The sequence below is a fragment of the Dendrobium catenatum genome, unplaced genomic scaffold (assembly GCF_001605985.2).
Source record: "Dendrobium catenatum unplaced genomic scaffold, ASM160598v2 fragScaff_scaffold_1297, whole genome shotgun sequence".
NCBI lineage: Eukaryota > Viridiplantae > Streptophyta > Magnoliopsida > Asparagales > Orchidaceae > Dendrobium > Dendrobium catenatum.
This window is the reverse complement of record NW_021319759.1, coordinates 975,336-987,453: the sequence shown is the minus strand read 5'-3', so window position 1 is coordinate 987,453 and position 12,118 is coordinate 975,336. Positions and strand designations below refer to the sequence as shown.

General features: G+C 41.9%; 1 protein-coding gene across 1 annotated transcript in view; it reads right to left on the bottom strand.

Moving 5' to 3' along the window:
- Nucleotides 1-995: 995 nt before the first annotated feature.
- The window catches only part of LOC110108898 (U-box domain-containing protein 33), a 32,735-nt gene continuing 21,612 nt past the window's right edge, over nucleotides 996-12,118 (bottom strand). Inside the window, exon 8 of the mRNA XM_020839752.2 lies at nucleotides 996-1,730. Within this exon, the coding sequence (XP_020695411.1) occupies nucleotides 1,539-1,730 (192 nt within the window). The 3' untranslated portion in view covers nucleotides 996-1,538. The remainder of the gene's footprint in view (nucleotides 1,731-12,118) is intronic.

Genomic DNA, 12,118 nt, shown 5'->3' with positions numbered 1-12,118 from the left:
GGGGTAATTAACTATAGGGGCTTGCGCCTATAGGAAATCAAAACTTAGATAAAAAAAGTCCTCACAAAATGAGGGCAAATCTCTGGGTAGTGTCTTATCTAAAACTCAATCTGCCTTCTAAAAATTCACTCGAAACCTAATCTCGTTAAAACTCTACGTCATCGTCATTAAAAATAAAAATAAAATAGATCGATGGTGCGGAGAGGCCGGTATCACACTTAAATAGAATTTTTGGAGCCCACAAAGTTGTCCCAAACAAAACCTAAACTAAAACAATCAACTAAATGCCCATCATTTTGAGTAATATAAACTAGTAGTTGATTACTTTCCATAATTTCCAGCAGAATATTCCATAAATTCGAATTCTTATTCAGAAGAAGAGGTATATTCCAGTCATATAGATAAATTCATCCATACATATATGCACCAAATAAAAATTATTTTTATCATTTGAATCTATAATGTCTACATCATCATTAAGTTAATCACTATTATAAGCCCAGCAGCACTTGTTAACTTAAATAATCACAATTTAGATTTTTTTTTCAAACTTGCTAGCTTCAAGAGGAATGTGATAATAAACTTTTATAATTATAAATTTTTAATTTAGTATATTAGATCCTCCCTCCTTTCTCCTAAAAAAAATTAATTGAAGTAAAATCTCATAACTCTTAATATCTTCTATGTTTTTTTCCTTTCCATTGTCATTATTTATGATCTTGAATTAGTTGAAGCTCTCATCACAACTTGGGCAATATGATTGTAAGTGGTAGAGATTTAAATACTTAAAACATTTGACTGCCACCAAAATGGTGAAAAACAGCATATTTATCATTAAATTACATAGAAGCGGTAAAAAAACTGCTTTAAAAAACAGTAAAAAACTTATTTCAAATAAAATCATAGTCTCATAGGATATTGCAAATAATATTCCACATAATTTAAATACTTTACACAAAGAATTTATGCTGAGAACTAAAAAAACATTATACTTATTTACCTCAACATATTCCAGCATTTATTTGAATCCATAACATCATAACATATAGTAACCTTCAATGCGAAATGTATATTTAAAAGAATTAGATTCCACTAACCTTCAACAAGAGGTTCATTTACAAGGAAAAAACGAAAGAAAAAAAGAATGGCGATAAACAGCTCTTCGTAAAATTTTGTATAACAATTCCTTCTATTCTGACCGTCATCAGCAAGGAGCTACCCTCAAGCTCAGCTTCACCTGCATATACTTGGCCACCTGCAACCGTTTCAGTCCTCCTAACCTCTTAACAATGGCAGCTAGGCCACTCAAAGAGGGTGAATATGGTAAAGCCATCATAAAAATAGATGATATTTGGCAAAAGAAATTAACAGATTGGTAAGTAAATGAGGCATCATAATCTGGGTGCAAAAGTTTAACAAAGCTATATTGTTACTACTATAGATGTGTGTCAAAACAATAGCTGATAAAGCCATTGCTTTCTCCTTCCATAAATATACATGTCTACAAATATGTGCAAGATCAATCCTGGTACCAGTATTCAATCCTGAAAAGCCTGGCATAGCCAATCCTGGATGGCAAGTTTCAAAGCATGATTGGGAAAAAGATTTAAGTTTTCAAGTTCTAAATTAGTCATAGGTGACGTCGCACGACCATTGTCGAGCCATTCTAGAATGGCAGTCCTCTCATAAGTGAATCCATCCGCCGCCGCCACCGGGTCATACATAATTTCCTGCAGTGCAAAACACATCACAGCATATAAAGCTCAGAAGATTGCATTTGTTAACGTATAGAATGCTCATTATTAGCAAACCATATAGGCTTTGATTTAAGCAAGTTAACTTCTTCCGGTCATCGGAAAAAAATAGAAGCACTCAAGATGTAAACTTCTCAGGTTCCTAAAAAGAATGCAAGTTTGATACCGCATACATGGTGTAAAACTAATATTCTTATTTAGGTTTGGTTTGAGACGACTTTTTTACTGCTTCTTAAAGTACTTTTTTACTACAAAAATTAAAAAAAAGTTGTCCCAAAGTTAGCCTTAATTTCAGTCTAGGATTACAACAGTGATATATAATGAGAAAATTACTAAAATGAACACTGACTGTTCATAAAGTACTATGATGATCACGGACAAGATAAAGCTCTCAATTTAGTTCCCCAACTCTTTAAATAGTGACTCAAATGATTTTGTCATCCAAACTAATGGAAATTAAAGTTAATTGTGTTAAAAATATGAATATTTTTTTAAAAAAAATTTCTTGAAATTTTTACTAAATCTAATTTTCTAAATATTATTATTACATTCATTAAAAGTTAAAAAAATCAAAAAATTAAAATTAGCTCAAATCATAATTAATTATCTCATTCTGTTGAAGAGATCCCCGAAATTCCTCGCATCTCCTACATGAATTTCTGCCTGAATCTCGCCTCTCAGCCACTGCTCGTTCCCATCGTTAAAATGCCATGGAAATGAAGCTTGCGGTTTTCTCTTCGTTCCCATTGAACACCTCAACTCCGATCTCCACCTCCCAGCATACTCAAAGCCGTACGTCCCTGTCAAATCCTGCAAAAACCCTGCTGATCCAGTTGCTAGCTCCAAGCCGCAAACCAACTTCCTCCAACCAGCATGCTGTATCCCTCTTCTCTCTATAAGTCGAGCCCCTTACAATCGACTGACCTATTCGAAGACTATTGTGACCGAACCTCTACCCGATACCCTGCTTCAACCCCCATCAAAGCAGCCACCCCTATCAAAGCAGCCACTCACACAAATCCTCACAGATTTATAATAGCCGCATTTATCCAAGTTAACCCATTTTCCTTTATTTTTTTATTTCTTTTTTATTATCATTATCATCAGTTACTGTTGTTGCAGGCTAGAATATACGCGGCGATAGAGTCTTAATTACACGTCTTAATTTTGCACGGATATCCAGCTCACACACAGAGAACACAATATTTTTTACGTGGAAAACCCTTGAAATGGGAAAAACCACGGGGGCTAGCCCAGTTGAAAATGATTCCACTAGAATATGAGTCGGTTACAATGGGCTGACTCGCCTAAGAGGGCGATCAAATTACAAGTAACAATTGTACGATGAAAATTCGGGTGTCAGGTGATGTTCTGACAGAATTTCGGGTCTCAGATGATGGTGTGGCAGAACTCCGGGCCTTAGGTGATGATCTGACAAAGTCGAGCGTCTCAGGTGGAGGTCTGGCGAAGGTGAAGGCCTCTGACGGTGGTCTGGCAAAAGTGAGGCCCTCAGGGGATGGTCCGGCGAAGGTGAGGGCCTCCGGCGGTGATCCGGCGAAGGTGAGGGCCTCCGGCGGTGGTCCGGTGAAGCTCCGGTGGTGGTTCGGAGAGACTCCGGCGGTGGTACGGCAAGACTCCGGCGGTGGTCGAGGATGAACTTCTTCCTTCTCTTCCTTCTCTTCTTGCTTGGGTCCCTTTTCAAGAGAAATGAGGGGTCTATTTATAGATTTCTAGAGTGGCATGGCCCGTAAATAAGTGAGAGATCAAGAGTAAATGGGGAGTGGTTTGATGGACGGCCGATATTGAATCCCTTGATCATGGACCGTTCATAAGGCATTTGGAGGCCTTAATGATTTCATAATTCAGTGATGTTGGGCTTGTTGGATTTGTCTCGTTGAGCTGCTCGATTCGAACATAAGCTCGTCATATTTGGAAACTGTTTGGTAAATCAAATAGTGGTACGAAGCTTCTAACAACACTTCGGGTCCTTGATTTGGGCTTGGATTGAGTCGAATTTGGTGTCATTGGGTTTGTGTTTCCGAGACGCTCAATTTGAATGTAAGTTTGCTGAAATCGAAGTTCAGGTGATCTCGAATTTAATTTTTGAAGTTTCCGGATTGATTTTGCATCGCATCGAGATTCATGCCCGATCAAGATAATTTTTTGATGACATATCAGTTGCCCCCCTATTTTCGAACGTCGAAGCTCCATAAGTCTGAAAATACTTGTTCCGATTTTTTACGATGGCCGAATCGTAAAAAATTGCATTCCAAAAATTATAATGTTGTCAAAATTTGATCATAGAGGGCCCGTTGAATTCCAAAAGTATCAAAATTGAGTCTGAAACATCGAAAAATGTGTCCGGGACCCCAAAAATGTTGAATTCGGACCGTCCGGGCCGAAAATCGGGCCTGGACACGCGTAGGCGGCCGAACTGGCCGGCCGGCCGGCCCCAAGGTCTATCACTTTGCAAGGAAGTCCGGAGATCCCCCTTCTTCCTCAAATACCCTTGAGTAGGAGAAATGTCGGGTGATCGTCTTCCATCGAGAGATCTTGTGAGGGTAGATGAGACAGCATCAACTGTTATGAGTGACTTCCTGATTCTTTTCCGCAAGAATTTTCATTTCCCAAATGATGTGGTGATGATTTTCCCTAAGAGGTCCGATCGGGCTAGCCTTCCTCCTCCCGGGTACTTGACTGTCTCTGAGACTCGCTTGCAAGCGGAGTTACATTTTCCACCTCCTGCTAAGTTGATCGAAATTTTACGGCGATATGGGGTGAACCTATCCCAATTTTCATACAGAGCGATGTCAGTGACTGTGGGATTGATTGCGCTCTTCAGGGATTGAGGAGTTGTTCTGATGCCTGAGCACCTTCACGGACGCGTCGTCTTACTAGTGACACGCATGGGCGTGTAACATTCAGATCCAAATGGTTGGATGTGCGTACCCGTGATCCTTCAAAAAACTGGGCCAATGCATTTTTCTTCGTGAAAAATAATTGGGGCCTGATGGAGAAGTGGGGGAAGATGAAGGATCTGTCAGCCCCTCTGCATGTCGGGGAAGAGGACATAATGAGGATCCTCAAGGTTCCTGACATCGAACATCTTCTATTCGAGGTTCGTCATATGAATAGATATACCGAGGAAGAGTTCTTGTTCAAGGTTAGGTTGTCTTTCCACGCTGAAGGTCCGATGTAATGATGTTGAAGCCAACTTCTAAGGTTCTCGAGCCCCCTGCCTCAGCTTCAAAGGTGGCTCCTAAAAGACCGGCTATAGATGAAGACCCCCAGATTTTGAAGAAGAGGAGGTTGGAGGGGATTGCGGTCAATACCGATAAAGCTCTACCTGACTCTTCCCCATCCAAGTTTCACATCCCTGAGGATGTCTTGAACCATCAATGTATTGGACGCCGCAAAACTGACGATATGGTGAGTAATATCTTCCTAATACTTTTTCTCTTTTTCTTCTAGGGTGGATTCTAATGCATTTTTTTATTTCAGTTTTTGCACCTTGGAATCGAGCTCATCGACGCTTTGAATGAATGAAACAGTGAATTTGTGAAGATAAAATATCTTTAAGGAGAATTCAAACAAAAGTACGATCAGAAGACCAAGGAGGTAAAGGTGCTTGAAGGGGAGTTGAGCAAGAGCAGGACTGAGTTGGCCAACACAATGCACTCCTTATCTCTTCAAAATCGGCAGACAGATCGACATCAAATTGATCTAGTGGAGGCACAAGCGACAATCACCCGACTTTTGAAGGATTAAAAGGCCTCCGAAGAGAAGATAGCGTTGCTTGAGGCAAAGGATAAGAGGTTCCAGACTCTTATAGCTAAGAAGGAGTCCGTTTTGTCTGGTTCAGGACCTTCAAGAGTTATTGAAGATTTCAAGAAGTCCATAGCTTTCAAGACCATCATCCAGGATCACGTTCAGGAGGCTCGAGATCATATCTATGATATAGAAGTGAAGGACTTGGAGAAGTAGTGTATTGATGATGGATTCATCCAGGGCTTTTTGAAGGGAGTTCGCCTGATGCAGTGGGAGACTGGAGTTCAAGTCGAAGGCGAGACTCCTAGCCAGGCTTCAGATGACTTTCCTCCAGACTTGGATGGCAATGAAGTTGAGAGTGAGCTGCAGAATGCCTTTGCTATTGATGTGGATGATGAGACTGTAGATATTGAGTAGTTTTTTATTTTCTGCTATCTGTACCACTTTATCTTTCTTAGCGATTGTGATGTATTAGATGATTGTATTCATATATGTAATCTTCTATGATTTAATAGAAAATTGTTGATATTTTTGTTTGACTAGTAAACTTTTCAGTGCCCTTATTCATCCTGATTGAATTTTATTTATGTAGGTTTAAGGTACTTGACTTGTTTAAGGCTTTTAGTTAATGCATTCTAACTTGTGTGGAGGAGGTTAGGAGAATCTATAAGGATGTATGACCTATCTGAGGTTATATGTTAGAGCGTTGCTCGATGACTCTAACCTGTGTAGAAGAGGTCGAAAGAATTCACCAAGGATGTGCGACCTATCCGAGGTTATTTGCCAGAGTTTTCCCTGTGTAGAAGAGATCGGATCGAATCCCCCTGGGACTGATCATCCAGTGATTGAGGTGCAACAAAGAGCACGTATGCCTCAAATCAAGGATATAAAAATTAAGTGACACCCACCTAGGGTGTTTGACCTATCTGAGGTTGTCGATTCAAGCATTATTTAATACTTTTTAACCTGTGTGAAAGAGATCGGATCGAATCCCTCGATGATTAATCATCCAGTGATTGAGCTACAATAATTATTCTGTGTTGCTCGAATCAAAGATTTCAAGATTGAAGTTCATAGCTCGTGCGAATCCGTCAATATAATAATATAACTCTATGAATGAACATAATTTTTCTATATTAAACAAATACGTACATCCCTGATATAACTTAGAGATGAAGAAGTTATCACAAACAACAACAACAACGTTTAGTACTGAAGACACACAACACTGAAGACATAATATTGGAGACATATAATGCTTAAAATAAGTAGCACTACTATATTCGATTGATAGTAATTGCGGATATTATCTACATTCCAAGTCCGGCGAAGCATCTTTCCTTCAGCATCCTTCAATTTGAAAGTCCCCAGCTTCACCACAGCTGCTACTAAGTATGGACCCTCCCAGAGGGGGGAGAGTTTATTTCGTTGAGAACCTTTTCCTACTGCCTCAATGCTGTGCAAAACTAGATCTCCAATCGATATACGACGTGATTTAATCCTTCGGTCATAGTGACGGGCAAATCTCTGATGATATGCAGCAACCTTGAGCACCGCATCGTCTCTTATTTCTGGAAGGTCTAAGTTGTACCTGAGTTTTCCTTCGTTGTTGTTGAAGTCAAAAGTTTGAACTCTATGACTTGGGACTCTAATATCAACGAGAATAATAGCTTTTGTGCCAAAGCAGAGATTGTACTGAATTTCTCCTGTTGGAGTTCTTGCGGTGGTACAATAGGCCCAGAAGATATTTGGGAGCTCATCAACCCATTGCCCCCCAGCCTTCTCCAGCCGTGTCTTCAATCCCTTCAAAATAGTTTGATTTGTGACATTCGTTTGTCCGTTAGTCTGAGGATGGGCCACAACCATGTGTACTAACTGAATATGGAGATCTTGACAAAATGTTGTGAAGACCTTTTCAGTGAACTGCATTTCGTTATCGGTGATAACTTTCGCAGAAATGCCAAAACGACATATTATGTTCTTCCATAGAAATTGTTTGGCATTTGCTTCAGTGATTTTTGTTAGAAATTCTGCTTTTACCCACTTTGTGAAATAGTCTACAGCCAAGATGATGAACTTCGTTGACCCGTGGCTATAGGAAAGTGTCCTACTATGTCAATCCCCCATTGAGCGAAGGGTCAGGGACTCTGTAATGTTAAGATCTCTATGACAGGTAGATGGGTGAGGTTGGAATGTAACTGACAACTGTTACATTTTAGCACGAGTTCTAGTGCGTCCTGCTTCATCGTTGGTTAGTAAAATCCCTGTCTCAGGACCTTTTGGGCTAGCGCCCTTCCGCCCAGATGTTCCCCGCAAATGCCTGAATGTACTTCTCGGAGTGCATAATTTGCCTCCAAAGGAGAAAGACATTTGAAGCATGGCCCCGTGAAGGATCGTTAGTATAACTCTCCATTAATAATAGTGAAGTTTGCTGCCTACCTCTGAAGTCGTATTGCCACCGTCGGGTCTTCTGGAAGAACACCCTCTTGTAGGAAAGTGAGAATGGGGACGATCCAAGAAGTTTCTTTTGATTCATCTATTGATTGAATCACCCATGGGCCTTGAACACTCGGAAAGTGGATCTCCTCAATATACTTTCTTCTGAAAACATCTCTTGTCCTAGAAGTGGCTAGCTTGGAGAGAGTGTCTGCCTTTGCGTTCTGCTCCCGAAGGATATGAATGATCTAATGCTTCGTTATTTGGGCCAACAAGAATTTAACTATCTGGCAATATTGGGCCAATAATGGATGGTGGGCATCAAATTCTCCCTCTATCTGAGAAGCGATCAGTTGGGAATCGGCGTGAACCACCAAGTCCTGCACTTCGCAATCAATTGCCATCCTCAATCCGGCGATCAGAGCCTCATATTTGGCGACCATATTCGAGTGTAGCTTTATATGGGAGATTAACAAGATCTCAGCGCCGGCACCAGAACTCCTAGAAGCTCCATCGGCATATAAGGTCCAGCACGAAGAGGAATGAGACGCATCTAGCGATTCATTGGAGGTATGGTTAGTACATTCGACCACAAAATTGGTAAGCACTTGTGACTTGATGTCGGGTTTAGGTAGCAACTGGATATCAAATTCTTTAAGCTCCCCTGACCATTTGATCAATCTTCCAGATGCCTCGGGCTTTTGGAGAATACTTTTCAATGGTAGGTTTGTATAGACCCCGATCATGTGTGCTTGAGAAGACTAACGCCAAGGCTGTTTTATCTATTAATAGGTAGCGTGTTTCTGTCTCTGAAAGTATCTTGCTAATGTAATAGTCTGAGCGTTGAACAGTATCATCTACTCGGACTAATATCGAGCTTATAACTTGAGAGGAGACAGTCATATACATATATAAAAATTCCCCAGGAACTGGCTTCGAGAGCAGTGGCGGTGAGGCTAGATAAGCTCGGAGTTGCTCGAAAGCCTCTTGGAATCCTGAGCTACGAGCACCTTTGAGGACTTTGAAGAATGATAGATATTTGTCTCCTGAGCGAGCCAGGAAACGAGAGAGTGCCGTAATCCTTCCGTTTAATCTCTGAACTTCCTAGATATTTCTCGGGGGTAGCATGTCTCTTAGGGCCTTAATTTTTTTTGGGTTGGCCTCAATCCCTCGGTAGGTAACCATGAACCACAGAAATTTTCCTGAGGCCACTCCAAATGCACATTTGGAGGGGTTCAGGCGCATATTATAAGATCGAAGGAGGCAGAAGAATTGTTCCAAGTCAGAGATATGCTAGGATTTCTTGAGGCTTTTAACTAGTATATCGTCCACATATACTTCCATAGTGCGCCCGATAAGATTTTTAAAAACCTTATTTATTAGGCGTTGGTATGTTGCCCCCGCGTTCTTGAGCCCGAATGGCATTACTAGATAACAGTACAGCTCCTTATATGTTTGAAAAGCTATCGCCTCCTCATCAGCAGGATCCATTTGTATTTGATTGTATCCGGAGTAAGCATCCATGAAGCTTAGCATCTGATTTCCGGAGGTGGCATCAACCAACTGGTCAATACGGGGAAGCGGAAAACTGTCCTTGGGGCAGGCTTTGTTGAGACCAATATAGTCTACGCACATTCTCCAAGCTCCGATTGTCTTTCGAACCATAACGATATTTGCCAATCAAGCGGATTAGTGTACTTCCCTTATAAATCTTGCATTTAAAAGCTTATCAACCTCCTGTTCAATTGTCAGTTGGCGGTCGGGTGCAAAGTTTCGCTTCTTTTGGATCACCGGTTTGTATGTCGGGTTAATCTTGAGGGAGTGCATGATTACTTCAGGATTGATTCAAGATATATCAGCCGGACTCCATGCAAATACATCTTGCTTTGTACGTAGAAAGTCTACATACTCCTCTTCATTTGAGAGAAGTGATCTGATCTGTATTGTTCTTGAAGGGTGCTCATCTGATAGAGAGACACAAGTAAGATCTTCTACAGAAGAGGCCTTTTGAGGGATATCTTCATTCCGGAGATCAAAATTCTCGATGCTTAGAGTGACTAATGAGTGTGGTTGAGCTTGCCTAAGATAGCAGGATTGTGCTACTTGTTGATCTCCACGTACTGTTCTAATCCCTGCTAGAGTAGGAAACTTCAACTTTAAATGGGAAATTGAAGCAATAGCCCCAAAGATTGTTTGGAGTGGCCTTCCAAAGATCGCATTGTAGGCGAATTCTGATTTCATTACAATGAATTGGATAGAATGCTTAACTTGTCCGGGGAATTCTCCAAGTACGACCGGGAGACTTATGGTTCCTTCTACCTGTACAGGTCGATTGTCAAACCCGTATAGTGGACCGGCAGCAGGTTGAAGTTTCTCTCGGTAGGCCCATGTTAAGAAAAGTGGAGTAGAATAGGACATCTACTGAACTTCCATTATCAACCAAGATCATTTTAACATTATAACACGGGTTACCGATTCCCGCGCTAATTACCAGTGGATCTTGATGAGGGGTCTTTATCCCTTCTAAATCGGACTCCTCGAAGGTGATAGAGTGATCGGTATGAAGCTTCTTTGTTGGTGGCTCGTTGCTCTCCGCAATTAAAACTCGACAAGGCGCTGAAGGGCCCACGACGATGGTTTCGATTTTTCCCATTATTTGGCGATTATTTGCCAAGTGCCTTTGTTGTTGATTCTGCCCCCCAGCCGGACCAACCTCATCTCGAGCTGGTGGATTCTTGATGAACTATCGGAGATATGCTTGTCGGATCAGTCTCTCAATTTCTTCCTTGAGCTGCCTGCATGCTTCAATAGTGTGCCCACGGCTGCAGTGGAAGTGGCAATATTGCTCTTGGTTTCCGACGTTGGGCTTCAAAGGGTGTGGCCACTTTATGCTCTCCTAATCCCGGATGGCCATCAATACATTTGTTCGGGATGTATTAAGTGGTGTGTACTTTTTTTCTTGGCGAGGGTTTCGTCGCGGCTGTGAGGGTCGAGGAGGAAGATTGTAGTTTCCTTGCTTCTTTCGTTGCGAGGATGAGTTCTCCATTCATAGTGGATTTTTACGCTTCCCAATTGTTTGCTCAAATTATTTCCTGTGAGCATTAATGGCTTCGTCGGCAGAAATTTGGGCATCTACTCAATGTATTAAGTCCACATATGAATGAACCGTATCTCGCATGAGTGCTGAGCAGAAGGGGCCAGGACGAAGTCTTCGAGGAATACACCTCTAAGTAACTCTAGGTCTACCCCTGGAATTTGTCGGGCTTCAGTGGAAAATCTTTGAAAGTATTCTTTGAGAGATTCACCCTTATTTTGACATATCCCCGAAAGATGGGGGAGTCTTTAACCATTTTTCGGTTGGTGACAAATTGTTTGACGAATAATTTGGCCAACTTAACAAATAGTGGAATTGACCGGGCGGGCAGTGAATAGAACCACGTCCGGGCTTGCCCTTTAAGGGTGGCAGGAAAAACTTGGCAGAGGAGCGCATCCGGAGCCCACTGGATATGCATAATGGTGCGGTAGTGATCGATATGCTCGTAGGAGTCTGAAGTTCCATCGTAAGAATCAATACTCGGGAGTTTGAATCCTGCAGGAATGGGGTGTCGGAGGACAGCTTCTGTGAAAGGTGATGACTCCTGAAAGTCTCGTTGACGAAGAGATTGTCTTATATCTCCTGTGGAGAACTCCTCTCGGACTAGCCTCTGTAATTCATGTTGTAGGGTATTACGGGGGAGTTCAGTGATGTGCTGTTGGTCTAAGTCCTCGGGGACGTCCGGAGGAATGTGATTCCGGCGGCCTGTATGCGAAGGATGGGTAGAGCTTGTCGTGTCAGCAAGCTCATTCTTTGGATGTGTTGGAGGGCGCATCCTTGGCGGAGGAAGGGGAACCTCGACATAAAGAACATCTTCGAATCCTGGCGGGTCTCGAGGAAGAAGAATATCTTCTTGGGGTGTTAGTGCCGGTCCTCGAGTCTCTCGTAAGAGTTGAAGGATCTCATTCTGAGACTCCTCCATCTTTCTTATTCGCTCTTCCAGGGATGACCTTGAAGTCCCTTCTCCGGGAGGGTTTCGGCCATCGGGGTGAAAAGAGGCAGATGCATGTCGTCCCTGATTCAGGGACTAATTCCTGGATTGATGTGAATTGGAGCGGGAGGCTCC